We start from the raw sequence: 12,053 nt of genomic DNA on the forward strand, positions 1-12,053 counted from the left end.
TCTGGCTTTTTTTCCCCCTAGATTACCTCAATCATCAACCCTATGAATCTCTCATTTTCACCAATAAAACAGAATAGAAAGAGGCTATATTTTCCCACTATTATTTTACGGAAATTTTAAACATACAAAATGTTGACAAAACTGCAAAGAGCACAGCTGCAGATCTAATAATCTTTACTTCGATTCTGCAATTAACATTTTGTTTTATTTGTGTGTGTGTATGTGTGTGTGTGTGTATGTTGCCATATATCTGTTCATCTATCTATGCCTTGAAGATGCTATTTTTAATTCTTTTGATCTTTCTCCATAGCAAAGTAATGTTTAAACATCCATAGTGATCAAAGCCAGCAAGAAAACAGCTTTTACCTTATTAATAACTCCAAATATTCTCTTCATCATCTACATTTCAAGACAAATAGTTTCTCCAAATAAATAGGTTAGGGACAAATCCAACTCTTCATGTGTCTATCAACTGAATTTCCTATCATTCTATTATCTCCATTCATACTGTAAGATTTGCTGCTTTTGAGGAATATCCTGAATACAAGAAAGTACTGCAAATTATGAGCTTAACAATAGTTCTTTTTTAATATTTATTTATTTACTGAGGGGGAAGAGGGGAAGAGAGAGGGAGAGGGAGGGAGGGGGAGAGAGCAGGACCATGAGTGGGGAAGGAAGAGAGAGGGAGAGAGAGAATCCCAAGCAGGTCCCACACTCAGCACAGAGCCCAACATGGGGCTCAATCTCACAACTGTGAGATCATGACCTCAGCCGAAATCAAGAGTTGGACGCTTAACCCACTGAGCTACCCAGGCGTCCCTTAACAAAAGTTCTTATGTGGGGGTATCTCTTTCTTCCTTAACTACATCACTATGTAGGTGATGCCTATCTCATCATTTATGTTTCTCATAAAGACCAAAATTCTTAGGAAAGACCAGACTCCTCCTACACCACCAAATGAACACAAACTATTTAAAGAAGGAAAATATCTATGTCCAATTAGAATTTGTTTCTTCACATGTACTCTAAAAAATACGATGAATAAAGTATTATCTGCTTCAATATTTAATTCTAGCTATTTTAATAGAGATCTCTGTAATTAAAGTAAAATATATACAAAGTAAACAAATTTGAAGTATAAGAATTAATGTTTTTTTTTTGAGGTGAGGGTGGAGCAGAGAGAGAGGGAGAATCCCAACCAGGCTCCACACTGTCAGCACAGATCAAGCGGAGCTTGATCTCACAAACCTCAAAATCATGTCCTAAGCCAAAACCAAGAGTCAGCTACTTAACCGACTGAGCCACCCAGGCACTCCAGGATTAATTAATTTTTAATTCCACATCCATATACCACTAATCTGATAAACATATGGAACAGTATAAGCACCCCCAGAAGGTTTTCTTGTGCTTCTTTCCAATCTATACTCAACTTCTCAACTTGTAGGTCATTTAACAGCTTGGCCCCTCTAGTAAAACCACTCATCTTTTATCATTGCTCTTTTTTAAAAACTACACAAATGGACTGACTTCTTTTGCTCAACATTAGATCTGTGATATTCATATATGTTATTGCATGTAACAATAGTATATTCTTTTTTAGTGCCTTGTAGTTTTCAATTATATGAATATATCATAATTTATTTATCCATGCTACAACAAAACTGCCGTGAACATTCTTGTGCTTATCTTTTTGTGGACATATGCTCTTAGAGATTTATATTTTATATAAATGAATGCAAATGGTTACAGGTCTGTGACTGATACACTATAAAAAATTCTTGACACTTTTTTTTTAGTGTTTCTTAGTATTATTCATTTTAGGCCCTAACCCTCTAGATCACTGCTAATATGTTGTACTAAATACAGTATCAGTTTACATGTAAATATTGCCATGATAGGTGATAATTATTTAAAAAAACAAAATATAGAGGCACCTGGATGGCTCAGTCAGTTAAGCTTCTGACTTTGGCTCAGGTCATCATTTCACGGTTCATGAGTGTGAGCCCCACTTCCGGCTCTGTGCTGACAGCTTAGAACCTGGAGGCTGCTTCAGATTCTGTGTCTCCCTCCCTCTCTCTCTCTGCCCTTCTCCACTCATACTCTATCTCAAAAATAAACATTAATAAACAAACAAACCAAAATATAACCAACTCATATTCTCCCATGGCCTGACTATACTGTACAGCAACACAAGTTACAATGTGGTGGAAAAGAGCTCTGCTGGCAAGAAGATTCCTGGCTCTTTGGGCAAGTCACTTAAGTTTTCTGCATCTTAACTGCTTCATCTCTAAAATGAAAGGGTAAAGCTAAATGGCCTCTTTTATCCTGTTTTAATAGCTATAGTTTTTTTAGGCTAGCCATGAAGCCACTATTATTTATGGCAACTATCATGCCATGAGTCTCAGATTCTAGTCTTAGCACCCTCCTAAAAGAGAAGAACAAGAACAAAAAATAACAAATACCTATAATTAAAAGGTGGGAGACCATCTGCAAATCTTGAAGTTAGAGGATTTCCATCTTTATCATGGTAGAATGCAAATAGGCCAGCAGAGAAACCCTATAAAAAAAATTCAAAATGTCTCAGAGTGAAAAATATCAAGTCTGACTATATACATCATAACATGGTGCTATCAAAAGAGAACACTCATATAACCTTGTAAAAGCACCCAGCCAATACTTCTACTGAAATATGTCATATATTGGAATTGGAAAAAAATTAAGTATTCCATCTAATGAATTTTAAATTTCAATTACTTGAAGGAATTGTAAGTTAAGAAATCCAAAGTAATAGTGACAACATTCTTTGGTACTGGCATAAATAAGAAATTTGTTTAAGAATATATTTACCACAGTCGATCCTCTTCACATGAACTCATTACATAAACTCTATAATTGCACCCAGGGTATATTACCATTGAGAACAACTGACAATACAGTTTAGAAGTAGGAGGTGGACAATCAAGTGTGCTCCCTAAGAGCACTCAAAAAATTCAGTCTTTGATCCAAAAGTACACACACTAATACATATTTGTACTTAAAAAGACTGGAAGTGTGTGTGCATGTGTGTATGTACACTTAGGAAAAAAATAATGGAAACATATATCAAAATGTTAACTGTGGTTCTTCTGATGGTAGGGTAATGTATAAAATAACTCATATTCCCCTAATTTTTTTACAATATGAATTTGTTACGTTTATAGTCACAATTTAAATACTATTTTTTTCAGAACCACTAATTAAACATTCCTTCAATGTTCAAGAAACTTAAAAAGGAGTTTATAATTTTGTTAATAAATGATGCTAAAGCACCGTTATGCCTTGGAATTATCTAAATTATATGTGGATAACATTTCATTAATAAAAATGAATACATTTTATGTATACATGGAAAGACTGGAAATTTCCCTCAATTATTTTGTTCTTTACAATATATACAAATAAGTAAAACAATTTAACTTATAAAGCATTACCACATTCAAGAAGAAGGTATTGCTATCAATCATTCTAAATTACTGAATTAAATACTATTTTTAAGTCTTTAATTTAATTTTAATAAGATAATGGATACTTCACATAAAGGTATTAAAATTCCTGTTCTCTATCCTTCACCTCCCAAAATAGATGAGAAAATAGGCAAAAAAAAAAAAAAAAATTATTGCCATTTGATATCTATTTCATTAGTGAGATTTCTTTTCTTGCTCTTTCCTAATCTAATACCTAAAACAAAACACTTATGTGACTACTTCTTTATGTATGTTTCATACATTGAGAATATGCTATAGCTCATATCCAAATAACTAACAATCAGAAACGATCACTTAATTAATCAATTTCTTTGGCAAATTTCTTTGCTTACACAACTGTGGCCTCTGTGTCATTCAAAGCTTGCCAAAATGATTAATGGAATCCAGGTTATTCTTTTATTCCTGAATTTCTTCTTCTTTTTTAATCTCTGAAGATGCAAAGGACACTTAATTGAGTCAGCTAAGAAAATCGAAATAGCTTTCAATATACAATTCACTGAAGTTATACAAAGCTTAAAATAGTGTAATTTGCCTCATCCTTTATAATATTCTAAATATACATTTTTTCCCACTGTATCAGCTTGAACATTTTTCTAAGCACTCACATTTCAGAAGGTTTATTTGGTATTCAAAGCACCACAGGTAAGTGTAACTGATAGTTATGAACATACAAAACTTTATGGGGAATCTGTGTTAAACATTTAATTCTTACCATCTTCCAGGATAGGCTTTGAGACTTAAGTTAGTATTTAAAATTTCTTAGGTTTTTACAGTTTTTAAAATAATTCAAATATATAAAAAGTAAAAAAAAAATCCATAACAGAAACTTATGTATCCTCTTTAAGGCTATTTAAGATGTTAGTTTACCATATTTTCGGCAAACTTTTAAGAAATAAAACACTGCAGAGTAAATATTACTGAAGCTCCATTACCTAATCCTTTCTCCTCCTTCTTTTCCCAGAGGTAACCACTACACCTTGAAGTCACCGTGTATAACTTTCTTTTTTTTAAATGTTTATTTGAGGTGGCGGGGAGGGAGAGAGACGGAGGGGCAGAGAGAAAGAGTGAGAGAGAGAGAATCCCACTGTCAGTGCAGAGCCCAAGCCAGGACTCGATCCTACGAACCGAAATGTGAGATCATGACTAGAGCTAAAATCAAGAGTCAGATACTTAACTGACTGAGCCACTCAGGTGTCCCAATGTACATAACTTTCATGCATTCTTTTATAGTCAATGGTATCTAGCTTTGAGACCCTCTGACTGCTAAAGTAAGTCTGAATACCTTCTTATACATGACTCAGCCAACTGTTTTTTTTTCTTTTCTGAATTGCCTGTTCATAACCTAATTTATCTCATGCCTGGGATCTCTGCATTCATGTTCATTTATATACCACATTTAAAATCTGCTGTTTCTCTCTGGTTCTCTCAACATCAAGTATCTATAGTTTTTAGCTCTTAGGAAGAATGAGTCTTGTTTCACCTCAATTAGCAGGTTCAGCTTACTTTTTTAAAAAATAAAAGAAAAACAGAGAATTCATTTTAGAATATTCTTACTTGAAGGATATAAATGTCTGGTTACATAGGTGTTTCAGTGAGTTATGTAATGTATTTGCTGATTTAAAGACTGAGGCTTGCATATTAAAGTCATACATAATAGCTCACTAAGACTAATAAATAAGGGTGCTTGGGTGGCTCAGTCAATTAAGCATCTGCCTCTTGATTTTGGCTCAGGTCATTATCTCATGGTTTGTGAGTTCAGGCCCCATGTCAGGCTCCACACAGACAGAGTGGAGCCTGCTTGGGATTCTCTCTCTCTGTCCCCTTCTTCCCTGCACACACACACTCTCTCTTTCTCTCTCTCAAAAATAAATAAATTAAAAAAAAGACTAATAGATAACTGCCACTAATTTTATTATACCTTACTATATACAGCATGGTGCTATAGGATTTCTGTTTTGTCTTAATCTCCAAGAAAAAACTCCACTGTACTATGTACTACTGTTCTCTTCATTTTAACAGATGAAACTGAGGCTTATGAAGCTAAATAATCTGCATAAGATCCTAAATATTTTTAGTGGTAGAGCTAAGAAGACTCACACCCCTAAATCTGTGTGATCTATTGTCTCTCAATCACTGCATTTTACTGCCATCTATTTTCTAAATACATAAATGGCATCAAGAAACCATTTCCTAGGGTTTTAGATAACTTTTTAATTTCCCAGATATATTATAAAAGTTCACTATTTTGGACAAATTGGGGAAAAGGAAGGAGGGGTTCTGAATCAGTGTATGTAAATTTTAGAAAGTCTAAGCAGACCGAGAGGACTTTTGAAATCAGACCTCTGCAGTAAGATCTAGAATTAGCATATCAGTTATCACTTTACAGGAAAGTGAATTTTTCTAAATTACTAAGTTGGTTTTTTTTTAATTTTTTTTAACGTTTATTCATTTTTTGATACAGAGACAGAGCGTGAGTGGGGGAGGGGCAGAGAGCGAGGGAGACACAGAATCCGAAGCAAGCTCCAGGCTCGGAACTGACAGCACAGAGCCCGATGCGGGGCTCGAATTCACGGACCGTGAGATCATGACCTGAGCTGAAGTCGGACGCTTAACCTACTGAGCCACCCAGGCGCCCCACTAAGTTTTTTTCTTAAGAACAGTAATCATTTTCTCAATAATCCTATTACCAGAGACCTAGTCATCTAGGTTTTACTGACATAAATCTAAGAATCCAAAATTTAACGTATATATCAAAATAACAGCATAATAAACAGAAAATTAATGCATGAAGGAAAGAACAGTAATTAACAGCAAAATTTACCAGGGCATGAATAATCTCATGTTTTACTGTGGACAGCATCCCAATAAACTCCTGAGGCTGGGTAGAGATCATATTTGGACACAGGTTAGCATATCCTGCTATTGGCCTGTTAAAATAGACATTGAATTTTTTATTATATTCCAGAAAAATCAGTATTATATTTACTAACTTATACTTTTCTAAAAAAAAAAAAAACAAAAAAAAACCCAAAAAACAAAAAACTGACCAGGTCAGAAAAATCTTTGCTAAATATCAAATATCATTTTATACCATAATATCTAACTCACTATCTTATACTTTCAAGACATATACCTTTGTTTTCCTATGGTGTGGCCAATTAGCACCTGTCCTCACAAAAGTAAAGTTAATGTACACTTAAATGTGAACTTGTAAAATATGTCAACATATACCAAAAGATAAGAATGGACTGAAAAACTTAAATTCTAACATGTTTTACTTGCAAAATCCATATCTGATTTCAGCATTTCACTACATTTATAGGCACATGGGATGAGCAGGTAGGTGGCGAGGGACGCTAGGTATACAATAGGATAATAAGCACATCATTCAGGTTGTTCAACCTTCTTATGCCCATCTTGCTATTCCCTTTCTCTGCCTGAACACTACCTTCATTCACATACAGACTTTTTATCTTCCCATCATCTTCTTTCATATTCTATACTTTCTAGAATCTATACAGTTCTATCACTTTCTGAGCCTAGAACCTGAGAGTCCAAGACCTGACTAGTACCCAATATAATTCAGTTAGTTACACCATGTACCTACCTGTCTTTCAAAAGCTGTGGCAAACAGACAACAGTAAGGACTCCAAAGTCCTTTCTCCCACCACTACCTCAACATTTTATCACAGAAATACCAAAAACTCACCAAAATGTAATCACCTTATACAAAGTAACATTTGCCTTAAGTAAAAAACATATGGTATATTTTGTTCATACTTGAAAACAACAGACTTACACTCAGAAAATAATTCACTTACCAAAACATTGCCACAGTGACCTCTAAAATATAAAATGGATATCACTGCCAGGCTTAAAACCCATCAGGGACTTCCTACAGCATTTAGAATAAAACATCCCTGTCTGCCTCTCCAATGCATTTCCTTTAGTTCTCATCTTCAAAAACAGCGTCCACTGAAGTGGCTTCTACTAAACAACAGGCACACATGGATTTTTCCTAACATAAGTCTTCCTCAAACTCTTTATCTGGCTGAAGCCCATCAATGTTCAGGTTACACCTAAAGTTTCACTCTTTCCAAGAGGCCGTCTGTGCTTAATTAATCTAAATTACGTTTCCCCCTTTGTTCTCTTTTATGCTATAGCACCCTTTTTTTCCCTATAAAGTATTGATCCTATTTTGAAATCACATTTATTTCTAAGTATATTTAATATCTGCCTGCCTCTGTAATTCCTATGTTCCATGAATGAGGCAGGTACATGGGTCTATTTTGTTCACTTAGTCTGCAAACACCATATTAGGCATTCAAGTATTCTTTGAATGAATTAATATGGCAGTTTTGAAGGAACGTTTCTCTTTCATCAAAAAGATTAAGAAAGAACAACTGCAGATACTGCTCTTTCTTCCAACATCAACATGCTCCTCAGAAAAAAACAATTCTTTTCCCAGATATATGAGTAGCTTCAATTTCACTGATACAAAGAACATTTACTCTTTTAGTTACTCATTTATACCAAATGTGAACCAAAAGCTAAAGTGCTTTAAGAAAACATAACAGCAGTGCAAAAAAACCTGAAATATGAAATTAGGTTATGGGATTCTCATCTGTGTGAAGATTCCTGTGCTGGATTCTCTCACCAAAAGACAACTAGATACTTTAGGTGTTTTCAGCATTGTCAGATGCTGAAAGGAGATGAACTACTCCAGACCCATCTCAACCTGGGATTTTATATTCCTGTCCCCATTTTCCAAAGGAAGCCATTCCCTTCCTAATACATAAGGTTCACTTTAATGTGTCTTTTAAGAAAAGTAGTAAAAGCTCATTGTAAAAAGTTATATATCCAAATAACATAGATATGTATAAAGAAAAACATGAAAATTCCAGTTTACAACCTACCCCCCTACAGAGGTAACTGCTACTAACAATTTGCCCAGAACTGAAGGGTTTCCCAGGATTTTCAGACACGGAAGTCTTGGCCAAACTGGGATGGTTGGCAATTGTAATTATTTCTTTTTCCTTAGCACATTCAAGTATGTGTAATACACACACACACACACACACACACACACACACACACACTTAAACATGTAATCATATTATGTACATTGTTTTACAATATTCTTTGAAGCTCAACAGTATTTTGAAAATGAGATTGTGTGTGTGTGTGTATGTGTGTTCACAATCCATACAGTTTAGTTCAAATTAAGATAACCACTATTTTGCAGCACCACCATTATGAAGGATTATTTCACAAAGACATCTACGTTAAGAAAGTATCTCATTTTATGAAGTAACTTAATTTATCATTCATTTAGCACTTCAAAATACCACATTTCCTGAGACATACTGAGACACTGTTAATTTTAAAATATCATAAGTTTAATTGTACCTTCTCAGGAAAAAAGGAACTCTATTAAACACATGTATTTTTATAAACACTGGTATGTGTATATATATATGTATACATATATATATATATATATGTATACATATATATATATGCAAAAACATAGCACTTTACTCAATCATTTGACTCTAAGCTTTCCCAACACTTAGAAGCTAATGATTTTTTAGATTTCAGATCATCAGTTACACAGCATCATGGTAATAGACTGTTCCTCATAATCCATGATGCTCATTTTGACCTCTTTACCACCTTTGGGACTGACAGTATAATTCTGTAGCATATACCAGTGTTTCCTTTGTATTGCCTACTTGGTTCAACTAATAATTTCATTTTTTTCCTTAAATGAATACACATCAATAGAAGTCAAACAGTTCTTTAAAGTCAGCTAGTCTTGATAGATAGAGGAACCTTCAAGACCTCAGCAATGGTCCTATGTACATATGAAATGGTCACGTTAATTCTCCTAAATTTGAGAATGTTACAATCTATTCTGACATACGACAATTTCTACTGCCTTTGATTTGTCTGGAGTGTGACAGGCAACCTTCTACATATATAATAACATTTCATTTCAAGCCTGCTTCACTTGGAAAATTTTTAAAAATCTTTTGTAAATAAATAAGAGGCCTCTAAATTTTTTAAGTGATAATTTATCTAAGTGAAGGACATGGCAAATTATAGGACAATTAGATAAATACTTATTTTAGCACAGAAGTGCTAAAATTAAAATTCAAATTGTTTCCTTAGAGAGCTATTTACTTCCAAAGAAAATTCTCTGGACAATACTTTTTCTTTAGAGTTGGTACTGACATTACTATATGAATAATAGTTCTATCACCTGACATTTTCTCCCCACTCCCCCATCCAAGCGCTGTACAGTTTCTTATTATTGGAGGCAATCTGGAAAATGCAAACTTCTTGTACTCTTAACACTTAGAACCTGTGTTAAGAGTTTCCATAATTAGGTCTTAGAGAATAAGTCTCTGGGGAAAGTTTACCTGTCCATTTTTGCTTCCTGCTGACAATAGGCTGCATAAGAGATGATGTTTTCACGGCTGCACCTCTCGGTGGCCAGAGCACCAACATATAGAACAAAGTCTGCATCCCGGACGCCTTCTTGGTCTTGCACACCTACTGCTAAACAGGACCACTTACCCCCACGGCAGACCCTGCATCTCTGCGCCATGGCAAGCAAAAGAAAATCAGACCAGAGACAAGATTAGCTGTAGGGACTTTTAATGTATAGTGAATCCAGACTCTAAATTCATATGATTTAACTTTTATTTATTATCCCTCAACTTTTGCCAAATCCATTCCTCCCTCTACTCAGTTCCTATCTCTAATTTTGAATTTGCTTCACTAAAATTTCTACTTTATGTAAAATGATTATAATCTACATATAATAAACATAATCTAATCCATAATGTTAATTAAAACAACTGTTATTTATAAAGGACAGCCAACCTGGACACAAAAAAAGACAGAAAAAGTTTTAAACTTTGAAACTAACTGACAATTACAATGGACTTCCTTGTACTTTTTTTTTTCAACTTCCTGTAAATGTATAGTTATTTCAAAATTAACTAATAAAAACATTTTATCTATGGAAATATATTTTCTATTATAAAGTAATTAGTTAAAAATTCATATAATACAAACAAAAAGTTAGTCATCTTTACCTTTTAAAGATGAGTTTAAAGGTAAAGTCACCTCAACATTACCCTTAATTTCTAGTTTTCTAATCAATTCTGTGCCCTTGTAACATCTGCTTTTTAGAAAACTTCTCTCAAAGTTCTAAACAATTATAATTTCCAAATTTATAAATAAAAAAAAATCAGTGAATTGTGGGGGTTTTCTTAGGTGTAAGTGATGCTTATAAAGAAAAAAAAATCCCCATTTTATTACATTGTCTACTCTTATGTCTCTAACACATCTATTTATAATTACTTTAACCTATTAAAGTTGATGTTACATAAAGTTATGATCTTTAGCAGTGCCTGTATGACTCAGTCAGTTGAGCATCTGACTTTAGCTCAGGTCGTGATCTTAGGGTTCATGAGTTTGAGCCCAGCACTGGGCTCTCTGCTGTTAGCACAGAGCCTGCTTCAGATCCTGTCTCCCTCTCTCTCTGTCCCTGCCCTGCTTACTGTCTCTCTCAAAATAAATAAATAAACTTGAAAAAATTCTTTAAAAACAAAAAATTGTGATTTTTAAGCATTCTTTTCCATGATCACTCATGCATTAAAAAAAAAAAAAAAAAATCACAGGCTCTGTGCTGATGGCTCAGAGCCTGGAGCCTGCTTCTGATTCCGTGTTTCCCTCTCTGCCCCTCCTCTGCTCATGTTCTGTCTCTCTCTCTCTCAAAAATAAACTAAATTTTAAAAAAAAAAAATTTTTTTTTAATCAGGCTCTCCCCCCGCCACCCCCAAGAAGATAAGTAGCAGAATTTGGAAAAGCCAAGAGAATTAAAAACAAACAAAAATACCTTAGAAAAAAAGCAAAGAATTGTGTCTTAAAATGTCTCTAAATTTCTTGGGAAAAAGGCTGGATATGTAATTAAGAAGTTGTTTTAATTTTCAAACATGTCCTTAAAACATTTTACACTGAAGAAATTTGAGAAAAGAAATGAAAGCTGAATAAGTTAGTTGTATTAGTGCCAAAATATAGGGGTCCAAAAAGCCTTACTGAGCTTCAAAAAACTTAATAAAAAATTACAAAGTAAACTTGAGTTAAACATATGCTTAATTTTGGTTACTAGCTAAATGTTCAGTAACACATTCATTTCTGGAAGTAGCTAGAGAACACAGTTCAACAGAGAAAAACAGCTATATCAATAATCATATTTTCATACTAACTTCAAAAAAAATTTTCTTTCAACGTTTACTTTTTGAGAGAGAGAGACAGAGCATGAGTGGGGGAGGGGCACAGAGAGAGGGAGACACAGAATCCGAAGCAGGCTCCAAGCTCTGAGCTGTTAGCACAGAGCCCCATGAGGGGCTCGAACTCATAGACTGTGAGATAATGACCTGAGTCGAAGTTGGACGCCCAACTGACTGAGCCATTCAGGCACCCCAAATGTTTATTTATTTTTGAGAGAGAAAG

At 34.2% G+C, this 12,053-nt stretch overlaps 1 protein-coding gene across 6 annotated transcripts in view; it reads right to left on the bottom strand.

The window, feature by feature from the left end:
• Positions 1-12,053, bottom strand: part of LMLN (leishmanolysin like peptidase) — a 91,683-nt gene that overhangs the window by 58,980 nt on the left and 20,650 nt on the right. For all 6 annotated transcript variants that reach the window (XR_006207050.1, XM_042954779.1, XM_042954780.1 and 3 more), the window contains exons 6-8: positions 9,950-10,128; positions 6,346-6,451; positions 2,463-2,557 (exon numbers count right to left, since the gene is read on the bottom strand). Coding sequence is in view for 5 of the 6 variants with exons in the window: in XM_042954779.1 (XP_042810713.1) it covers positions 2,463-2,557; positions 6,346-6,451; positions 9,950-10,128 (380 nt within the window). In the remaining variant the exon portion in view is untranslated. The remainder of the gene's footprint in view (positions 1-2,462; positions 2,558-6,345; positions 6,452-9,949; positions 10,129-12,053) is intronic.

Source organism: Panthera leo, chromosome C2 (assembly GCF_018350215.1).
Source record: "Panthera leo isolate Ple1 chromosome C2, P.leo_Ple1_pat1.1, whole genome shotgun sequence".
NCBI lineage: Eukaryota > Metazoa > Chordata > Mammalia > Carnivora > Felidae > Panthera > Panthera leo.